The sequence below is a fragment of the Martes martes genome, assembly GCF_963455335.1.
Source record: "Martes martes genome assembly, chromosome: 12".
Classification (NCBI taxonomy): domain Eukaryota; kingdom Metazoa; phylum Chordata; class Mammalia; order Carnivora; family Mustelidae; genus Martes; species Martes martes.
In genome coordinates this window covers 74,743,118-74,765,939 of record NC_137900.1, presented here as the reverse complement: position 1 = coordinate 74,765,939, position 22,822 = coordinate 74,743,118, and the positions used below count along the sequence as shown (strand labels likewise).

The window sequence follows — 22,822 nt, the reverse complement described above, 5'->3', positions numbered from 1 at the left end:
GGCTAGGCAATCAACACTCATGTCCTTGCTTCCTCACCAAATGGAGTATAAGTATTTGAGTTCTCCTGTGGGCATTTCTCAATGGCACTTGCCGTTTAAGGACAGATTCTGCCTGGGCATGGAACAGCCTCTGTCAGAGGTATTGGGAAGCAAGTCTTGTATTAGGAGTCTGGGAACAATGGATACAGTGAGCTCTGCTTTAGCAGAGCACTCCCTGGGAGCCATTGTCACATGACAGGTTGGGCTGATCCATAGAAGTCTGAAGGGTCTGGTTGGGCCCTTGCTGGGGGACCCAAAGTGTCAGTCTGGCCTCCCAATATCATCTTCCAAACAACCTATCACAAAGAATTGTTTGGAACAGCCCCAACTTCTCAGGCTGGCTCTTGGCATGGAACTTTGATTTTTTTTTTCTCTGAGAGCATTTCCCTGTGAGGTCTTTCATGTTCCAAAAAGTTACTTGCCCTTAGATCCATTGCTGGTGATAGGGCTGCTCACTTTTGAGAGGTTTTGGGAGCTCTTACTCTGAGGTCCTAGGTCCAGCCCTAAGTTTGAGGCCTCACAAGAACATCAGCCACCCCCTCCAACTGTGGATGGACATAGATATTCCTTCCTTTGCCACTGAGATACAGGGCCCAAATGGGAATCAACACCAGGCCATCCCACCCCTTGCCTCTCACAGTTATTCTCCCCCACATAGTAAGCTGATCCTCAAACAAGAGATCAAATAATTATAATAAATAGAGCAACCTGGGTTAGAGGGGGTGGGGAATCCCAAGAGCAATCCCAAATGAGGACTAAAAAAGTACACATTTTGGGGCGCCTGGGTGGCTCAGTGGGTTAAAGCCTCTGCCTTCAGCTCAGGTCATGATCCCAGGGTCCTGGGATCGAGCCCCGCATCGGGCTCTGGGCTTGGCCGGAAGCCTGCTTCCTCCTCTGCCTGCATCTCTGCCTACTTGTGATCTCTGTCAAATAAATAAATAAAATCTTAAAAAAAAAAAAAAAGTACACATTTTTCTGTCTTTTGCCTTTATAGTCAGTTTATGATTTTATCATACAACAGGTTTTAACTTAATACTTATTTAAATTATTTATTTAAATTAAATTTTAGGAAGGTATCCATATCTTTTCTTTTTGATTTCCTGGTTTCCTGCCTTGCTTAGGAAGACCTTTTTAAACTTTTTACTTTAGTTATACAACTATTCCCTTAATTTTTCTTCCAATACATTTGTATTCTTTCTTTCACCGATGTGCATTTGTTTATTACATAATACAAGTCCAATTTTATTTCCTTCCAAGTGGACGACCAGTAATGCCAGCACCATTTATTAGTATACCATACTTTCCTACCAAATAGAAAAGTCAAGTCTATTTCTGAACTGTTATGATCCAATCCTTTACTTGCCTATTCCTATATCACAATAATTTTATTGTTTTTTTTAAATATTTTTAAGGATTTATTTATTTATTTGACAGAGCAAGAGAGATCACAAGTAGGCAGAGCAGCAGGCGCGGGGCGGTGGGGGGGGGTGGGAGATGGGGAGCAGGTGAGCAGAGAGCCTGATCTGGGGGTCGATCCCAGGACCCTGAGATCATGACCTAAGCCAAAGGCAGAGGTTTAACCCACTGAGCCACCCACATGCCGTTCTTTGTAATTTTTTTTTTTTTAATCATAGTTTTAGGGGTGCCAGGGTAGCTGTCGGTGAAGCATCTGCCTTCGGCTCAGGTTATGATCCCAGGGTCCTGGGATTGAGCCCTGCATCGCGCTCCCCACTGAGCGGGGAGCCTGCTGTTCCCCTGCTTGTGCTCGCTCTGTGTCAAGTAAATACATAAAATCTAAAAAAATAAATAAATAAATGGGCACCTAGATGGCTCAGTCAGTTAAGTGTCTGTTTTCAGCTCAGGTCACGATCCTGAGTCTTAGGATCAAGTCCGCCATCGGGCTCCCTGCTCCCTACCCCGTTCATGCTTTCTCTCTCAAATAAATAATTAAAATCTTAACAATAAATAAATAAATAAATAAAGGGACACCTGGGTGGCTCAGTCAGTTGAGCATCATCCCAGGTCTTCGGCTCAGGTTATTATCCCAGGGTCCTGTAATGTAATGAAATACACGGATAGATTTCCTTTTATCAAAATAATTTTGTCAGGTTGTATCTTCTCTTGATACACTAGTGAATTTGATTTGCTTATATTTAGGACACATACTTATACTCATAAGTGAGAAATCTATAGCTTCTTGTATTATCTTACCAAGTTTTTGCCAGAGGAGAAATTGGAATCAAGAAAAGATTTTTTTCTTTTTGACATACAGAAGTCTGTACATAATAATGTATACAACTTAAGGACTTTGGAGGTAAGTATATACCTCTGAAACCATCATCACAATCTACACCATAAACTTATCCATCATGTCCAAAAGTTTCTTCTCCCACCCTCTTATTACTTTTTGTAGTAACACCTAACATAAGATCAAACCTCTTACTAAATTTTTCAGTACATAATACAATATGCTACCCATGGCACTATGCTGTAGAGTAGATCTCTAGGACTTACTTACCTGTTATAAATGAAAATGAGTTTTTTAATGGAGATTTTTAAAAATGCTTATTGTTGTTAAGATGGAGACTGGAACATGTTTAAATGTTGACAGAAAGGATCCAATAAAGTAGTTGAAGATAAAGGAGAAAGGATAATTGATAGTGTGATTTCAGAGAAGGTGAAACAGATCCAGAGAACAAATAGCAGGGTTAGAAAAGGGACACCTGAATTTTGATTGAACGGAGAGATTCAGATAACTTAGATTTGGAAGTTTAGTGGCCAGACGTTAAGGGAGTTTCCATATGATGGCTTCTATTTTCTCTACTTGGTAACACTAATTATGCTAAAAGATACTTTCATTTATTTATGGACTTATACATAACTATTTCAAAGTACAAATGTTGCCAGAAATTGAGATGTTTCTGCTCATTTTATATATATATATATATACACATACATATATATATATAAATTATTTTTTACAAAGTTCTACAAAGACTTATAAGCAAAAATCTCACTTCCCACTTCTAGCACTCAATTTCACAAGGAAACAAAAATCCATGACACCTTAAAACAAAATCCGACACAAAATGTTGCTATCATAGAAAATGATGAATTAAGCAGAAATTTTATTTCCAAGCTCATCAAAGATTTTTACAAACACAAAGTATCCTTTCAAAAGTGTTCCAAATTAAATCAAAGGCACATCATCAAAATAAAACACTTGTGAAATTAAGAATTTATGTAGGTTGTAGTATTTTCACATTATTTTGTTTTTACTCATTTGTAATGTTCTGGAGAACACATTTAAACATTTTTTTAAAGACATGAAATAATGTAGTTTTTTTTAAGTACAACCACAACTATAAAGTAGAGGAACTTAAGAAAACAAAGACCAAATCTGCTTCATACACTGGATGGGGCAATCTAATACAAAACACGAATTTTTCCAAATGAGTTTGCTAAGAAACAGCTCCTATGTTTAGTGTTACAAATGAAAGAATCTTCTCATTTAGAAAAATCAAGACAGCATTTGATTAACAAAGCGTACTCTTCCCCCAGTTTTATACTTGCTTGTCTTCATTTAGAAACTGTAAATTCAGGAGAAAAGAACAAGTTTTGTTATGGTATAAAAATCTTAGGAACAACAAGTTACAAATATTCAATTTTTTAACAAACAAAAATGTTTGCCTTCCCAAAATGTAAACGTCCAGTAAATAAAACAAACAATATTCCAGGAATAGAAACACCAGTAATTTGCTTATGAAAGAGGTGTATTTGGTGGTAACATTTTTGTTTGTCTTAAATATAAAAGCGCTTTACCAAAAGAGTCTGGCCATTATTATCTAAAGTCTTCCCCCTCACCCAGTTTCCTTATCTGAGTAGAAACTCATCAATTTCTATAAAATTTTGGCTATAGGATCAGGCCAAGGAAAGGTCTGAAATATCTAAGAGTCATTTGGCTGGAGAAAAGTGTTTTCTTGAGACTTGGAGGCAGTTAGTTATTCTTTGCGCTTAAAAGCATTCCTCAGTGAACTTCTTCCTTACTGAAAAGAGAATGAGGTAGGTTCTCACGTTAGTAAGATTTATACATATAATTAACTAGTCATCAATTCAGGTCACTTTAGTGTTCTCAAAGTAGAAAGTAACAATATAAAAAACATCTAAGCTACATTATTGAATGAATAACACCCATTATGCTGCTTTGTAAAAAGGAAAATGCTATGCCAGCACGAGAGTATTACTTTAATACCATAAATGTAGACATTTTCCATTAAAAGGTATAATAGTACCTGACAGTATGATTACTTCTTTCTGTTAAAATGAGTAATTCCCTTTTGCAAATATATGAAAAAGGACCTAAGATGTTTACTTAAGTCTTATGAAAATCCCTCAGAACACATAATTTGAACTATATTGGCCCCAAAAGACTACAGTAATCTATGCCCTGACCTCTTCCCAAAAAAGGGGGGAAAAAGTGAAAATGTGAATGAAGGAAACGCAACACGTTAGGACCCATGAAATTCCCAATATGCCACCAAACAGGTGTTTTCATTTCACTAATCAATTTGTAAAGCTCTTTTAACTCTACCCACGCTTTTCCCTAGTAACTACATTTCTTCCTCTATTAAACATATATTCTGGGGGCACCGGAGTGGCTCAGTGGGTTAAAGCCTCTGCCTCCAGCTCAGGTCATGATCTCAGGGTCCTGGGATCGAGCCCTGCATCAGGCTCTCTGCTGGACGGGGAGCCTCCCTCCCTCTCTCTCTCTGCCTGCCTCTCTGCCTACTTGTGATCTCTGTATGTCAAATAAATAAATAAATAAATAATCTTAAAAAAAAACAAACATATATTCTGAAAGCCTCCAGGAAATTACTACCAGCCAACTCAGTTAAAGACCTCAAGTACATAAGGATATTAACATCTCATGAGTTAGTGCCCAAGAGGATTGAGACTCACTTAATGAGATGCATTCCAGACATGCTGACTAGAGTCACCCCTCAGGTGCATTTTACTGTTTCTTATTTTAATTTCCCCCAAAATAGTGGATATTCAAAGCTCAGTTGCCCGATCCCTTGGGAAGCCCTGTGATAATGCCATGGCCCAAAGACAGCACAGTGTATCATTACTCACCAGTCTTTAGAATAAAGCACAGGATCTGGGCTCCCGGAAGGGGTTGCTTCCAGCTGGAACACCTACCAGCAGGGCATCCTTGCAAGCATTCTGCATGCAGTACTGCTGAAGCTCTGCAGCTGCCTGCGAGACCTGAAACAAAGGGACACCAGCTTGACGTGCTGCTCACAGCCGAGCCATCTGATACTCTGAAAAATGATCCTACAACCTGATAAAGGTCCCACATCTTGTGATCTCCAAAAGTCTCTTTTTTGCTGAAAGTTCATGTTACAGTTTCCATGATTTAGGGTATTTTTTAATTCCGTTGCTTCTTCAATAAAAGAAAAATAAAGCTGGTATCTTTGATCCATTTAGAATCCTAGTTGTGAGACTGAACTAGTAAAGAAATAGCTCATTCTAGTACTTCCTTTACAAATTTTCACTTATAAAGCGTGCACTAATATAGTCAGGTTTGCCATGTGAGCAGACTGTTTTAATGCTTACAAGGCTGAAGCCTTAGCCAGTCTGCCCAAAACAAAGTGACAAGTTTTCTTCAAGCTCTTGAGGCAGGATAGCTTATTGGGTAAAAGTGCAGCCTCTGGAACCAAAATGCCTGGACTCAAATTCAGCTCCATCATTACCTGTATGATCTTGGGCAAGTTAACTTAATTTCTCAGTTTTTGTTTCCTCATCTGTGAAATGTATTTTGTAACAGTATGTGAATCAGTGAGTTGATGAGACAATTAAATGAGCTAAATGCATGTAAAACACTTAGAATACTGTTGACACACAGTCAGCAGTACATGTGTGGCAGACTACAAAAACAGTGAGTATTTTACAGCTCCTCTCACCAACAAGAGTCTTTCCCTAACACCCCTTGAATCTGGGTTAGCCTTGTGACCTGGTTTGACCAGGAAAATGTGGTAGAAATAACGGACACGTTCTAGGTTGTAGGTCTGAAGAGCCTTTGCAGCTACCTCTCTTGCTGTGGTTGGAACTGTAAGACCATCTAATGAGCCCAGGCTAGCCTACTGGAGGTCTTGTGGAGGATAATCAGCGAGCCAGCTCCTGCCACCTGCCTACCAACTTCCAGACATGTAAGTGAGGCCATCCTTGATCATCCAGCTACCAACCAACCCTCCAACTGACTGCAGATGCGTGGAAGAGCCCAGCAAAGATCAGCAGAACTACACAGCTGAGCCCAGCTCAAATTGCTGACCTAAGAACTGCAAATTAATAAATGCTGCTTTAAGTGACTAAGTTTTGGAGTTTATTAGGTAGCACTGATAAATATTATTCTGCCTTTCTTCTTAGCCTCCATTTGATGCAGATTTGTACATCGAGGCTTTCCTCACATTCCATTTTATGTGCACTGAGAAGGTGTTTTGTATAAAATCTCACTCCTATCATAAAAAATTGGTTCCAACTGCTGGTCAAGTTATCACTACTAGTTTGTGTTAATTTTCCAAGCTTCTAAATACCTGGAAAATCAACTCCTTATGTTATAGTTACCATCTAGTTTCTAGAATGCCTTACGAATTTTGGTTTCATTAATATAGTAACAGTTTTTATTATATAAATATAAAAACATAAAATAATATTATCAAACTAATGGTTAAGCTTCCTTTTCCCTCAAAAGAAGTTCTGACATTTTCATGTTGATTATTATTGGAATTAATGGTTATATTTAGCAGCTATTAATTCACAAGGAATTTACAACCAATTATGCTCATGCTTACTATCACTCCATCAGAGGGAACAGATGAACTGACACATGATGGGTAGAAGGGAGACTAACCTCCAGGACCCCTGGAGAAATTGGACTAACTGGACCCTAGCCTAAAGAACATGGTCAAAAACTTAAGCTGAGTGGATATGCAGAGAAAATGAGAAGAATAAAAGTAGCCAGCATTTCTCTAGCACTTTTACAGGAAAAAGGCTTTGGGGAGGCGGGGAATACAAGCTCAAACACTTAGAAGCTGTCATTTGCCATGGGAGGTAGGATACCCAAATTATATGGCTTTCCTTTGTTTGAATCCATGCTCACCCAGCAACTTCTCAGAGATTTCTCCAAAACAGAGAAGGGGCCCTTGGAAGAATACTAAGCATTCCAATCACTGGGGAGGGATGCCCCCCATTACATGCTAGAAAACTGGTGTTCTGGTTTATTTACTAGTTAGCAAGTCTGCTAAAGAGAAGGCATCTGTGGATGTGCTGAGAGCATCCATTCATTACTGAGCCCTGCAATAAGGCAAACTAGATCCTGGAATGTTGTGACTCCCTAGGGTGAGAGAAGCCCACCAAACACCTGAAACCACACTACATATGAGAACACCCCACAAATAAAGTTATTATCTGTGTGACTTTGAGCAATTCACTTGAATTCTCTGGGTCTGTTTCATCACACAAAATTATTTTTTAAATGTAGAAAATACCTTGCCTAACTACCCCACAGCATAGGCAGGCATCCGGCCCCCAGCTCTCCTTTCCCTCTCAGGTGCCAACATCATCCTGACCATTTTCAACAACCCTAGTTTCAGTTCTCTGACCTCCTTTCCTCAGACAGCCTTCTCAATGCCAACAGTTACAGCCAACACCTATAACTGCTCCACATCTGAAATTTTACACTTTAACTTCCTACTTTCTGATCACAATCTCTCCTACCCATCCAGAATGCTACTTCCTTCTCACTACATCCTTTCTTTGACCTCAGGAGAATGCTTCCTCCCTCTTTGCCAAGCCCATCACCAGGAGGCTGGCTCAGTTCCTTCTCTATTCAGCCTACGTTCAGCCTCCTTCTGGCCAACCTCTCAAGCTCCTTGTCCTTTGCCCCCACTTCCATCTTTGTGTTATACATCCTCTGCTAACCCACTACTTGGATCAACTACCATTCACCTTGGACACTCAGATTCCTGGGTGACTAAGTGCTAGTGGAGGAAAAACAAACAACAAACCCCACAAGTAGGGCAATCAGTCTCCAATCTCAAAGCAGCCCGGTCTTCAGAGTCACAAGGTGTCTATGATTGGGCCTGGTAGGGGCTCCTCTCCCACTCCCAACAACCCTCTCCTACTTCCTCGCTCTTGTGACTCCATTAGCTCCCTCCCCTCAGCCCTAGAAAAAACTTGGCCTTCTATTTCACAAAGAAAAATGTCTTCATACAAGTCCTTAAGTCCACACATCTAGAAACATCTATCTTCACACATGTCCTGACCTCCTTTCTTCCTATCTCAGAAGTTGCCCCTCCAATCCCATGTCCCCACAGGCAGACTACCTGTCTTTACCTCCAATTCTCCTTCTCTATTTGGTCCCCCTCAATCTAAAAATAGTTTGTTCCTTTCCCTCAACCTCTAAATAAAGCTTTTCATTTCCTAAATTAAAAGAAATAAGGGTGCCTGTGTGGCTCAGTTGGTTAAGCGACTGTCTTCGGCTCAGGTCATAATCCTAGAGTCTGGGGATAGAGTCCCACATCGGGCTCTCTGCTCAGCAGGGAGTTCTGCTTCTCCCTCTGACATTCCCCCTCTCATGCTCTCTCTCAAAGAAATAAATAAAATCTTTAAAAAAAATAAAGTTGTTTCCTCTTTAAAACCAGGTTTCTTTTTTTAAAAGGCCTCCCTACCCTTTTACAATCCAGATTCTTCTACCACTACCTCTGTTACTAAAACCTCTTCTGCGTGCCATAACTCTCTTGATCTTGTTTTGTAATCTTCACGTATGGTCTGAAGTTATTTTACTCATGTGTTTATTGATGATCTCCGCCACTATGATCACCACATTCTCAGGACCTAGAATAGCGCCAAGTACAGAGAAAAGGCACTATGGAAGTACACGGAATATCACAGCAGTGTTCATTCATACACACGAACATACATTCTACAAATAATGCTACCCTAGTTGCTCAACACAATATACAACAGATGCTTTTCAATCAACTGACTAAACATTAGACATAATAACTAAACCTCAAATTTTTGAAAACCCCTCCTTCCTTGCTTTCTCTTGGTTCTCCTCTCCTCTCAGCCATCTTTTGGCTGGCCCTGGGTTCCACACTCGGTTCTTCCCGTTAACACACATTTTTTTACTCCCATACATTCTTAGGGCTTCTTTCAGCCTTGTCCTCTGAGCCTCCAGCCCAACCTGGATATCTCGGCAAAGTCCACACGTCCAACACTGAAGTGCTCATTCCGCGAAGCCGCTCTCCCTCTTCTCTGCGGGGGCTAAGGGCAGCGCCCGACTCCCTGTCCCCACGCCAGAAACCTGAGTCCCGTCTTCCTCCGCGCTCTCGCGCTCGTCCCATCAATCCTTCAGTAAGGCCGGTCCTCGTCTACTCCGCAGGCCCGGACCGTATCCTCCCGCAACAGCCCAGCCAGGCCGGCCGCGCGGCGCCCGCATCCCTGGTCTGCGCGCGTGCGCCCCGCTCCACCGCCCCCACCCCACCCCCACCCCCACCCCGAGTCCGGGTCCTCACCGCTGACTGGGAAACGCCCCCAGGGCACTCGGCCGGGGCCCCGCTCGGGAGGACTAGCTGGTTTCCGCGGGCCCAGCAGGCCCGGCCTCCTCTCACCGGCCGCATCCCGCCGAGGCCGGGAAGCCGGCCAGGACCCGGCTGCCGTTCTCACGGCCGCCCACCACGACCCAGCCGCGGCGACGGGCAGCCGGCCTCTCCCCTCACGTCTCCCCGGCGGGGGCGCGCCGTCACCGCGCCGCAAGGAAAGGGCGCCGCCGCCCGTCTCACCTTGATCCTCTCCACGCCGGCCTCCAGCTTTAGCTGCTCCACCAGGCGCTGCAGGGCGTTCACACTGGCCCCGGAAGACATGGCGGCGGCGCTGGGCTCCGAAGGCGGGGGAACCCGGTCGCGGGAGCCGCGAGGCTCCGTGCGCGAGCGCCGCCCCGGGGCGGGGAAGCCGCTGCGCCCGCCCCGCCGCCGCTGTCCCGCCTCTCCCGCTGGCCGTCTCCAGAGCGACAGAAGCCGCAGGTAAGCGACCGTGTGGGGTCCCGCGTCGCCTGGCACTTAACTCTCTCTGCTCTCTAAACGTGGAGAGCAGCCGCACCTGCGCCTGGACGCGGAGCCGCGCGGCGGACCCATCTCCTCAGCGCGGTGGCGCTTCTGGAGGAGCGGGCGCGACCTGCGGGGGTGGGGGGCTCTGGGGCTCGGGAAGGTGTAGACGCACTCTTGAGAAATCGGAACTGGGATTCGGGGTGGCTGGAGCCCACGTGGCAAAGGAGTTGAAGTAAGCTCTTGGAGGCTTCCGTGCCTTGCTGTAATGGGGATGGGAGGAGAGGGAGGACGGTTGGTAGCGGAGCCCCATGAGACGGTAACCAGTGTGTGAGTCACCTGTTCCCGTGTCGTGGGAGTCCCGTCAGTTGAGTCGGTAGGTCAGTAAGGTAAGCAGGGCTCAAATCCCAGGTCTTGACATCTCTGCGGAACCTGTAGAAGAAAATTAAATCCAGCTTCCCACCCCTCCCCGTCCCATCTCACCATTTAACTATAATGTTGTTTCTGTTGTGCTGCATTTTTTAAAAAAACGTTTTTATTTATTTTATCGGAGAAAGAAAGAGAGCAGGGGGAGGGGGAGAGGGAGAGAATCTCAAGCAGACTCCCCCAAGACGGGGGCTGGATCCCAGGATCCTGAGATCGTGACCTGAGCCGAAGGCAGACTCTTAACCGACTGAGCCACCTCTTTTTTTTTTTTTTTTAAACTGTGTACATTAGTTTGTTTTACAAAACTGGCATCATTGCTATATGTAAAATGTATGTTTTGTGTTAATTTTTTTCACTTAATGTATCGTGAATATCGCCTTTGTTATTGTACACCATTGTACAACAGTAGATCTTTAAGCGACACAGGTTTGAATTGTGTGGGTCTACTTACACTTGTTGGTTTTTTTTTTTCAGTACAGTACTCAAAATATTTTCTCTTATGATTTTCTTTTTTTTTTTTTTAAGATTTATTTATTTACTTACTTATTTATTTGAGAGAGAGAGAGAGTGGAGGGGGAGAAGGAGAGTAGCAGATTCCCTGTGGAGCATGGAGCCCAACTTGGGGCTGGATATCAGCACCCTGAGATCTTGATGAGAGCCAAAACCAAGAATCAACTGAGCCACCCAGGCATCTCTTCCTTGTGATTTTTTTTTTTAAGACTTTATTTATTTATTTGACAGAGACCACAAGAGAGGGAATACAAGCAGGGGGAGTGGGAGAGGGAGAAGCAGGCTTCCTGCTGAGCAAGGAGCTGAACCTGGGGCTCCATAACAGGACCCTGGGATCATGACCTGAGCGAGGGCAGCGGCTTAATGACTGAGCCACCCAGGCATGCCTCTAACTTATGATTTGCTTAACATTTTCTTTTCTCTAGCTTTACTAGAAAAGTACAGTAAAAATTACATACAGCATACAAAATATGTTAGTCAGCTATTCATGTTATTGGTAAGGCTTCCAGTCAACAGTAGGCTATTAGTAATTAAGTTTTGGGGGAGTCAAAATTTATATGTGGATTTCTGACTGCATGGGGTCAATGCCCCTATTCCCCTGTTGTTCAAGTGTCAACTGTTATGTCAGAACTCACTTAAATTGAGTAATGCAAAAAGGTAATATATTAGCTTACATAACTGAAAAGCCAAGGACTTAAAGTAGTGGATTTAATTGCCCAAAAAGTAGGTTGGGGGAATCTCTATCTTTTGACTCTGCTTTTTCTGGGTGTTGGCCTCATTTTCTTTAGTGGTAAATAGTCTCTAAGAGGTTTGTTCCATGCTTTCATTGTCCCAACCTAGAGAACTCAGGAGCAAGAGATCCTCTTTTCTTTCTCACTGTTCCAACAAAAACCCCCATACTGGATCTTACCAACATTATTCAGTCATGTGTCCACCCTGAACCATCATTATTTGAAAGCAAGTGTTATGTAGAGTTGGAATGCCCAGATGAGGTGTGGCTGGCCAGGAGGAGGATGAGAGATGCACCACCCAACTTCCCCTTTTAGGACTGAGGCACTCATTCCCCCAGCTGCTGGGAGTAGATGCAGCTGATGCCTCAGCTAGTGGTTCTCTGGGAACTGCCCTTAGCTGAGAGCCATCCCTCCCAGCGTCAGCACTCACCCAAATTGATGTGGGATGCATAAGACCTGAACCCAGCCCCCTTGCCTCAAGTTGGAACAACACTGAAAGAAGATCCCAGCTCCACAGCTCCTTACTGTGATCATCTGAGGCCTTTACAGCAACTACTTCACAAGTCAACTCCTCCTTCTGTCCAATCCCCACTCCCTAGCCTCTCCCACAGGTGTCGATGTTGACACTCCCCCCAGTAAACTTTCTGCATGAAAATCTCTTAGAGTCTATTTCTCTGAGAACCCCAAGCTAAGACAGCCAAACTACATGGACTGAGGTGGGGAAGGGAAGAGTCATTCCCCAAAAGAAAACCAGGATGCTGATACCAGAAGAGGGCCAGGAGCAGTCAGAAAAGATACACCCTACATCTATTACTTTTAATGACTGCATGATATTCCATTGTAAAACTGAATCATAATTTACCTACTGCCCTATTACTTAACAGTATGATGACCTCCTTAAACATACAGCTTTGTGCATGTTTGGTTTTTGGGGGTAGGGGTTTGGATGCATTCCTAAAAATAGAATTGATGGACTAAAAATATAGAGTTTCTTCCACTTTTCCCAACTTGATCCTCCAGAAGGTGATAGCAGCCAATTGCTATTCCCACCAGAAGACTACTTATTTCTCTGCACCTTTACAATTCTATGTTATGGTTCTTTATCTTTACGAACCTAATAGATGAAATATGGCATCTCACATCTTTTAAGTATCTTAAGTGTTGAAACTGAATATTTTATTTTGTGAGCTACGTGTTCAGTCTTTGCGGTGTTAAAGTTTTTCGTATGACGAGCAGATTTGCAAATGTTAACGCCCTCTCTAGTGACAAGTTTCCTTACCACAAAGAACTTAAATTACATTCTAGTCAAAAGATGAAATTCCATGTTGGAAACATTGCTAGATTGATAAGTAAGACATAGTAGAACGGTCATGTGTCAAAAAGGTGTTGCAAAGAACTCAGAGCAAAAATACAGACTGGAGGTTAGACAAAGCTCCTCATAAATGGCAGGACCGAGACTTTGAAAATATGAGTCCTGCACAAGGGACAGAGGACAGGGGAAAGCATTCCAATGAGGGAAGTGCTGGCCATGTATACATGGAATGAATTAATTAATTAATTAAAGAATGGAGAAGGCTCTAGGGAGCAATAGAAGATACAAAGCTGATAAGACTCAAAGTCACAAAATCTCAAAAGAAACAGGAAAATCTGTGGCAAACAGTGGCATAGCCACATGGTAACATATTTTAGAAATATTCATCTGGGATGAGGATAGGAAATGAACTGAAAGTCAGTTCTGAACTGAAATGAGGCCCTAGGTAGGACTATGAAAGTAGGACAGAGAATAAATTCAAAAGACTAAATCAGGCGTATTCCATGGCAGTTATAAAATGCAAAGGAAAGGGGGTAAAAGTTCTGAAGCAGAGAGCTGGCTAGAACTGTGCCTGTGACAGATGTTAGGAAGCAGGCCTGGGTTTGAAGGGAGGAATAAAGAACAAAGATGAGTTTGGTCTAGGAGATACCAAGTCTTCAGCTATAATGCTGTGTGCCTCTAGGCTATTAGAAATGTTAAGCAGCAAGATGTTGATGTGAGAGACATCTGCACAGCACAATGGCTGCCGAAGCAGTAAGATTATCTCCAATTAGAAAAGGCAACTCTGGGACTGCCCACAGTGAGGGGACACATGATGTATTACTTCTGTGTCAGCCATAGGTAGCAGAAAATGTTCATAGGTGTGTCCCATCTGTCTCTTTCATGCTGTACACACCCACCATTTCTGCCTACTTCCATATGATTGATTTTGCTGCTCTTGGAGAGGAGTGGTCTGACTTGGAAAGAAACAACAAGGTTCTAGCATAGATCCTCCACAATGATCCATGGACAGGCAAGCTTGATGCCACTGACCCATCTGTGTTTTGCTTTATACTTTATCAGAATGTCTTCTCATCCATTATTTTTGCATCATGGAACTTCAGAGTGAAGAGACCTTCATATAATATAATCCACCCCAATTTTAGAGATGAGGAAACTAAGAGCCACTAAGGAAAGCGATGGATGTAGTATCTCACAAAGTGGGAGTAGGGAAAGAACTTTCATTTTAGCTTCCAAGAGAAGTCACTGCTCATTTGGAATCTATTCCCACAGATGTAGTTATTTCTAGAGCTCTGAAAGTGGGTGAGGCCCAGGGACAGAGAATCCCTTCCTCCTTACCCCAGCTAAAATGCACAGATCACAAATATATTATTTTAAAAATTTGTTACACATTTTTTTCTTGGTTAAAATATGAACTTACAATACAAATCAAAACCACAATGAGTTACCACCTATAAGAATGGCTAAAATTGGGCACCTGGGTGGCTCAGTTGGTTAAGCAACTACCTTCAGCTCGGGTCATGATCCTGGAGTCCTGGGATCGAGTTCTACATCAGGCTTCCTGCTCAGCAGGGAGTCTGCTTCTCCCACTGACCTGTCCCCTCTCATGCTCTCTCTCTCTCAAATAAATAAAATCTTAAAAAAAAAAAAAAAAAAGGAATGGCTAAAATTAACAACTCAGGAAACAGCAGATGTTGGTGAGGATGTGGAAAAAGGGGAACCTTCCTACATTGGTGGTGGGAATGCAAACTGGTGCAGCCACTCTGGAAAAGTGTATGGAGGTATGGAGGTTCCACGACAAGTTAAAAATAGAGCTACCCTACAATCCAGCAATTGCACTACTGGGTATTTATCCAAAGAATACAAACATAGTGATTTTAAGGGGCACATACACCCTAATATTTATAGCATTATCAACAACAGCCAAATTATGGAATAAGCCCAAATGTCCATCAACTGATGACTAGATAAAGATGTGGTAAATATTATCTGCTGGAATATTACTCAGCCATCAAAAAGAATGAAATCTTGCCATTTGCAACAATGTGGATGGAACCAGAGGGTATTATGCTAAGTGAAGTCAGAAAGACAAATACCATATGATTTCACTCATATGTGGAATTTAAGAAACAAAACAGATGAACATAGGGGAAGGGAAGAAAAAAAAGAGGGAAGCAAAGCATAAGAGACTCTTAACTATAAAGAACAAACAGAGGATTGATAGAGGGAGGTGGGTAAAGGATGGACTAAATGGGTGATGGGGTTAAAGGAGGACACTTGTGATGAGCACTGGGTGTTACATGTAAGTGATGAATCACTAAAGTCTACACCTAAAACCAGTTTTACCATATATGTCAACTGGAATTTAAATAAAAACTTGAAATAACAAAATAAGAACTTACTAATTTCCACTGTTTTTAAGAATCTCAGTACTTTTGGGGCACCTGGGTGGGTCAGTGGGTTAAGGCCTCTGCCTTCGACTCGGGTCATGATCTCAGGGTCCTGGGATCGAGCCCTGCATTGGGCTCTCTGCTCAGCAGGGAGGCTGCTTCCCTTCCTCTCTCTCTGCCTGCCTCTCTGCCTACCTATGATCTCTGTCTGTCAAATAAATAGATAAATCTTAAAAAAAAAAAAAGAATCTCAGTACTTTTTAGAAATGACAGTGTCCTTGTAAAGACAAGTTTTGTTTCCCTGTTATGATGTATACAATTCTTCACTCCTCTGACCTGTGTTTTTGTCACCTTTTTACTAACTGTGGATTATTTTTCCAGAAAATGGGCTTCAAATAAGTCTTCTCCATAAAAATAGTGAGAAGTACCTGGGTGGCTCAGTTGGTTAAGCAGCCAACTCTTGATTTTGGCTCAGACCATGATCTCAGAGTCATGAGACTGAGGCCCACCTCGGGTTTCTGCACTCAGTGGGGAATCTGCTTGACATTCTCTCTCCCTCTCTCTGCCCCACCCCCACTTACTCTCTCACTCTTTCTCAGCAAATAAATACATCTTTAAAAAAATAATGATACATATGATATATAATGGGAAGGTATGTCTTTCTGCCACGTTATGTCAAAATGACATATATCTTCAGTTTTCTAAAATGATTTAAAAGAAACAGGAAAACACATTAACAGCTGTATTTCATGTGACACGCAGTGTAATGTGCCATAAAAAAACTATTTCATTTCTAATACCTGCTGCATTAGAATAATGTATCAGGAGCTAAAGACTCACTAGCAGTTTTGTAGGTGCAGCTTCTCCAGAGAGATTTTCACAGGCATTTTTGAGACTTTGGGAGGCAGTGAGGAACTTTGGGCTATTTGTCCTTTTGAACAGCTGTTCCAAGCCTGCCTCTTTATCTCATTGACAATGTCCCTACAGTAAATATAGGCCATAAACTAGCAAGTAGCTGATGTTTGTTGTCCCTAAAAGTTCAGTCTTTTTTTTTTTTTTCCCTAAAAGTTCAGTCTTTCTTGAGTGGTCATCTCGGCTGCTTTAACTTCTACATCAAAGACAACAAGGGACAGGTAGCTGCCTCTAAAATATACAATGCCAGCCCTAAGGGGCATCACTTTTCCACTCTAGCACAGTACCTTGCCCAAGGCAAGGGATTCAAATACCTCTTAAAAGAATAAAACAAGGGGTTTGTAGTCATCACTAAACACACTGGTATTAACATGGATTTTAATAAGTGAAAATGACTCTTCCCTATTTCCTCTAAAAGCAAGAAAACCCATTTATTGAGCATTTAATAACATATGCCAGTACATTATCCCTGTCTTGTTTAATTCTCACAAGAATCCTGTGAAATAGTAACCCTACTATTAAAAATGGGAAAATGAGGTTCACAAGTTAACCTGCCCAAAGTCAAGTTACTTGTCAGAGCCGGAAACCAAATCTTGGTCTATCCGGCTGCAAAGCCTGAGCCCTTCCACTGCATCTGGCTCACTCTTCCTGAGGTTATAAAGGAGAATTGTCAAATGGGAGGAAGTTTCTCCAACCCTAATGACACCCAGGAGGATGTGTCTGTTAAGAAACCCCATTTGTGGGGCGCCTGGGTGGCTCAGTGGGTTAAAGCCTCTGCCTTTGGATCTGGTCATGATCCCCGGGTCCTGGGATCGAGCTCCACGTCGGGCTCTCTGCTCAGCAGGGGGCCTGCTTCCCCTTCTCTCTCTGCCTGCCTCTTTGCCTACTTGTGATCTCTGTCTGTCAAAATAAATAAATAAAATCTTTTAAAAAAAAGGAAAGAAAGAAACCCCATTTGTCATTGACCTAAGACCATGTGATCCATTCCATACATAATTGTCAGGGATACTCTGAATACTTTAAATATGAAGATTCTGATTAAAGTTTACAACTAATTAGGTAGCCTTTTTAATACCCATAACATTTCTCAATTGCAGGCAATCTAATCTACTTCAGACCCTAAATCTATATGAATTTGCAGGCTATATTAGAATGTTAAATCCTAATCATCTAAAAAAGATCCCCTCATTTCACAAATGAGGAAACCAGAAAGGTAAAATAATTTGTTTAGCAAATTTTATTTAGTTATTAGGTTCTAGATTTGGCCCTAACCCATACTTAAATGTGAAAAGCATTGCATTTTGCAAATAAAATTAATTACACTTCATCCATACACTAGTTTGTCAATACCAATATTTAGCTCCATCAAATGCACAACTGCAACAGAGATCTGACTTAATGTCTTAAAGTAGATACATTTATAATAATGTCTAATAAAAGCCATTTATCTTTACTTTTCACAAAACTTTTGGTTGGGGCCAGTAGACTGGTTCATAATACTAGCTGAATGTTAGCTTAGTTTAGCAATGGCTGCCATTGAGGCAAAATATCTCCAAGGTATGGATGTTAAAAGTTTATTGCCCTGTCCAAAGTTAAAAACAAAAACAAAACAAACAAGCAAAAAACCTCAAAGAAAATGAACTATGGTTTTTAAAAAATATTTTATTTATTTATATGACAGAGAGATCACAAGTAAGCAGAGAGGCAGGCAGAGTTGGGGAGAAGCAGACTCCCTGATGAGCAGAGAGCCCAATGTGGGGCTCGATCCCAGGACCCTGAGACCATGACCTGAGCCAAAGGCAGAGGCTTAACCCACTGAGCCATCCAGGTGCCCCTGAACTATGATTTTCTAAACATAAATTCAATAGTATTAAAATACTTGTTAATTCTCTAATCTCAACTATTTTTTCATGGAACACCTAAAAATCCTCTCTACCAATTGTAATTTTTAGCATGATACACATAGATGTGCAATGAAACAGCAACCTCAGATTTGTAGAACTTGGAGAATTCATTAAAAAGTAAGACCACTAAAGGGCACCTGGGTGGCTCAGTCGGTTAAGCATCTGCCTTTGGCTCAGGTCATGATCCCAGGGTTCTGGGATCAAGCCGCATATGGGGGAGCCTGCTTCTCCTTCTCCCTCTGCCTGCCGCTCCCCCTGCCGTGCTCTGTCAAATAAATAGATAAAATCTAGAAAGAAAGAGAGAGAGAAAGGAAAATAAAAGGAAAGGAAAGAAAAAAAAGACAAGACCACTGTGGAAAGGGTTAGTAGTGGAATCTCTTATGAAGATATTTGACATAAATATGATCCTGAGTAATTTTAGCACAGACTTTAATTATATGGAGTGATAATAGATAGCAATGAACAGCTACACACTCTATTTTAGTATATGTGCTGCCGAAGCGAGCACAACAGCTACACACTCTAAACCCTACATGTCAAACAAAAGGAAATGGTTTTGATCACTGCTTCAATCTCGTTACTAGATATCGGTCTATTCAGGTTGTCAATTTCTTCCTGGTTCAATTTTGGGAGTTTATAGTTTTCCAGGAATGCATCCATTTCATCTAGGTTGCTTAGCTTATTGGCATATAACTGTTGATAATAGCTTCTGATGATTGTTTCTACTTCCTTGGTGTTAGTTGTGATCTCTCCCTTTTCATTCATAATTTTATTAATTTGGGCTTTCTCTCTTTTCTTTTGGATTAGTGTGGCCAATGGTTTATCGATCTTATTGATTCTTTCAAAAAACCAGCTTCTAGTTTCGTTGATACGTTCTACTGTATCTCTGGTTTCTACCTCGTTGATCTCTGCTCTAATCTTGATTATTTCCCTTCTTACGTGTGGAGTTGGTTTGATTTGTTGTTGATTCTCCAGTTCTTTAAGGTGTAGAGACAGCTGGTGTATTCTGGATTTTTCAATTTTTTTGAGGGAGGCTTGGATGGCTATGAATTTCCCCCTTAGGACCGCCTTTGCTGTATCCCATAGGTTTTGGAGTGAAGTGTCTTCGTTCTCATTGGTTTCCATAAATTGTTTAAGTTCTTCTTTGATCTCCTGGTTGATCCAAGCATTCTTAAGCAAGGTGGTCTTTAGCTTCCAGGTATTTGAGTTCCTTCTGAACTTTTCCTTGTGATTGAGCTCCAGTTTCAAAGCATTGTGATCTGAGAATATGCAGGGAATCATCTCAGTCTTTTGGTATCGGTTGAGCCCTGATTTGTGACCCAGTATGTGGTCTATTCTGGAGAAGGTTCCATGTGCACTTGAGAAGAATGAGTATTCTGTTGTTTTAGGGTGGAATGTTCTGTATATATCTATGAGGTCCATCTGGTCCAATGTGTCATTCAATGCTCTTATTTCTTTATTGATTTTCTGCTTCGATGATCTGTCTATTTCTGAGAGAGGCGTGTTAAGATCTCCTACTATTAATGTATTCATATCAATATGACTCTTTATCTTGATTAATAGTTTTCTTATGTAATTGGCTGCTCCCATATTGGGGGCATAGATATTTACAATTGTTAGATCATCTTGGTGGATAGTCCCTTTAAGAATGATGTAGTGTCCTTCTGTATCCCTGACTACCGTCTTTAGTTTAAAATCTAATTTATCTGATATGAGAATCGCTACCCCGGCTTTCTTTTGAGGCCCATTGGCGTGAAAGATGCTTCTCCATCCCTTCACTTTCAGTCTAGGTGTATCTTTAGGTTCAAAATGGGTCTCTTGTAGACAACATATGGATGGGTCCTGTCGTTTTATCCAATCTGCAACCCTGTGTCGTTTTATGGGTGCATTTAGGCCATTCACATTGAGAGTGATTATTGAGAGATACGTTTTTATTGACATTGTGTTATCTTTGAAGTCTTTCTTTCTGTCGATTGTCTCTATATTTCTGTTCAATGCTATTCTTAGGATTTTTCCTCTTTTATAGAACCCCCTTTAATATTTCCTGCAGTGTCGGCTTGGTGGTTGCATAGTCTTTCAAGCCTTGCCGGTCTTGGAAACTCTTTATCTCTCCATCCATTTTGAATGTCACCATCCTCCAAACTACTAGAACTCATACAGCAATTCAGTAATGTAGCAGGATACAAAGTCAATGTCCAGAAATCAGTGGCTTTCTTATACACTAACAATGAAAATTCAGAAAGGCAAATTAGAGAATCGATTCCATTTACTATAGCACCAAAAACCATAAGATACCTCGGAATAAACCTAACCAAAGAGGTTAAAGATCTGTACTCGAGGAACTACAGAACACTCCTAAAAGAAATTGAAGAAGACACAAAAAGATGGAAGACCATTCCATGCTCTTGGATGGGAAGAATAAACATCGTTAAAATGTCTATACTGCCCAGAGCAATCTATACTTTTAATGCCATTCCAATCAAAATTCCACCAGTATTTTTCAAAGAGCTGGAGCAAATAATACTAAAATTTGTATGGAATCAGAAGAGACCCCGAATTGCTAAGGAAATGTTGAAAAACAAAAATAAAACTGGTGGCATCACGTTACCTGATTTCAAGCTTTACTACAAAGCTGTGATCACCAAGACAGCATGGTACTGGCATAAAAACAGACACATGGACCAGTGGAACAGAGTAGAGAGCCCAGATATGGACCCTCAACTCTATGGTCAAATAATCTTTGACAAAACAGGAAAAAATATCCAGTGGAAAAAAGACAGTCTCTTCAATAAATGGTGCTGGGAAAACTGGACAGCTATATGTAGAAGAATGAAACTTGACCATTCTCTTACACCGTACACAAAGATAAACTCGAAATGGATAAAAGACCTCAACGTGAGACAGGAATCCATCAGAATCCTCGAGGAGAACATAGGGAGTAACCTCTTTGATATCAGCCATAGCAACTTCTTTCAAGATATGTCTCCAAAGGTGAAGGAAATAAAGGCAAAGATGAACTTCTGGGACTTCATCAAGATAAAAAGCTTCTGCACAGCAAAAGAAACAGTCATCAAAACAAAGAGGCAACCCACGGAATGGGAGAAGATATTTGCAAATGAAAGTACAGATAAAAGGTTGATATCCAGGATCTATAAAGAACTCCTCAAACTCAACACACACAAAACAGATAATCATATTAAAAAATGGGCAGAAGATATGAACAGACACTTCTCCAATGAAGACATACAAATGGCTACCAGACACATGAAAAAATGTTCATCATCACTAGCCATCAGGGAGATTCAAATCAAAACCACATTGAGATACCACCTTACACCAGTTAGAATGGCCAAAATTAGCAAGACAGGAAACAACGTGTGTTGGAGAGGATGTGGAGAAAGGGGAACCCTCTTACACTGTTGGTGGGAATGCAAACTGGTGCAGCCACTTTGGAGAACAGTGTGGAGATTCCTCAGGAAATTAAAAATAGAGCTTCCCTATGACCCTGCAATTGCACTGCTGGGTATTTACCCCAAAGATACAGATGTAGTGAAAAGAAGGGCCATCTGTACCCCAATGTTTATAGCAGCAATGGCCACGGTCGCCAAACTGTGGAAAGAACCAAGATGCCCTTCAACGGATGAATGGATAAGGAAGATGTGGTCCATATACACTATGGAGTATTATGCCTCCATCAGAAAGGACGAATACCCAACTTTTGTAGCAACATGGACAGGACTGGAAGAGATTATGCTGAGTGAAATAAGTCAAACAGAGAAAGTCAAGTATCATATGGTTTCACTTATTGGTGGAGCATATCAAATAATATAGAGGACAAGGGTAGATGGAGAGGAGAAGGGAGTTGAGGGAAATTGGAAGGGGAGGTGAACCATGAGAGACTATGGACTCTGAAAAACAACCTAAGGGTTTTGAAGGGGCGGGGTGGGAGGGTGGGGGAACCAGGTGGTGGGTATTAGGGAGGGCACAGATTGCATGGAGCACTGGGTGTGGTGAAAAAACAATGAATACTGTTACGCTGAAAATAAATAAAAAATTAAAAAAAAAAAAAAAAAAAAAAAAAAAAAAAAAAAAAAAAAGGAAATGGTGACAGGATACCCTTAAAAAAGCAGCACAAGAAAAAATATCTAACTAGTGGGGTTGTAGGATCCTCAGGATTCTTCTCCAGATGGTTCTAAAATTGAGAAGCTTTTGGTTTTTTGGTGAGGGGGATGGACAGAGTATGAATAAAAATTATCCATAGTACTTGAATGACACTTGCAACTAATGGCTCTTCCTTCACTCTAGGATTTTGAAGCGTATTTTGTTGAGGGAAGGAAAGAGAAGAATCAATGTCCTCCTGTTAAGAAGAGTCCATTTATCTAAATTACCCTGATTCCCAAAGAACAACCAAACTTTTACCAAGTGAGAAGGCTGCTGGGGGTGATTTCAGAAATGAGGCTTCTATAAAGTCAGGGAAAAATACAACAATCTA

General features: G+C 41.5%; 1 protein-coding gene across 2 annotated transcripts; it reads right to left on the bottom strand.

Moving 5' to 3' along the window:
* Positions 1-3,147: 3,147 nt before the first annotated feature.
* On the bottom strand, positions 3,148-10,027 carry GNG10 (G protein subunit gamma 10). 2 transcript variants are annotated; one of them, XM_080820410.1, is made up of 3 exons: positions 9,885-10,027; positions 5,173-5,304; positions 3,148-3,629 (listed from the first exon to the last, which is right to left on the bottom strand). In XM_080820410.1, exons 1-2 carry the CDS (start codon positions 9,963-9,965, stop codon positions 5,179-5,181), a joined length of 207 nt encoding a protein of 68 aa, XP_080676536.1. In that variant the 5' UTR covers positions 9,966-10,027; the 3' UTR covers positions 3,148-3,629; positions 5,173-5,178. The 2 variants fall into 2 exon arrangements, with proteins under 2 accessions (XP_080676536.1, XP_080676535.1); XM_080820409.1 differs by having other exon boundaries at positions 3,148-4,085; positions 9,885-10,025.
* Between the last annotated feature and the right edge of the window lie 12,795 nt (positions 10,028-22,822).

Bases quoted from the DNA above. Each gene is read 5' to 3' on its own strand.
- GNG10 (XM_080820410.1), bottom strand. From the start codon at position 9,965: ATGTCTTCCGGGGCCAGTGTGAACGCCCTGCAGCGCCTGGTGGAGCAG. The intron at 5,305-9,884 runs GTGAGACGGGCG...CCTTTGTTTCAG, and splicing joins CCGGCGTGGAGAGGATCAAG to GTCTCGCAGGCAGCTGCAGA.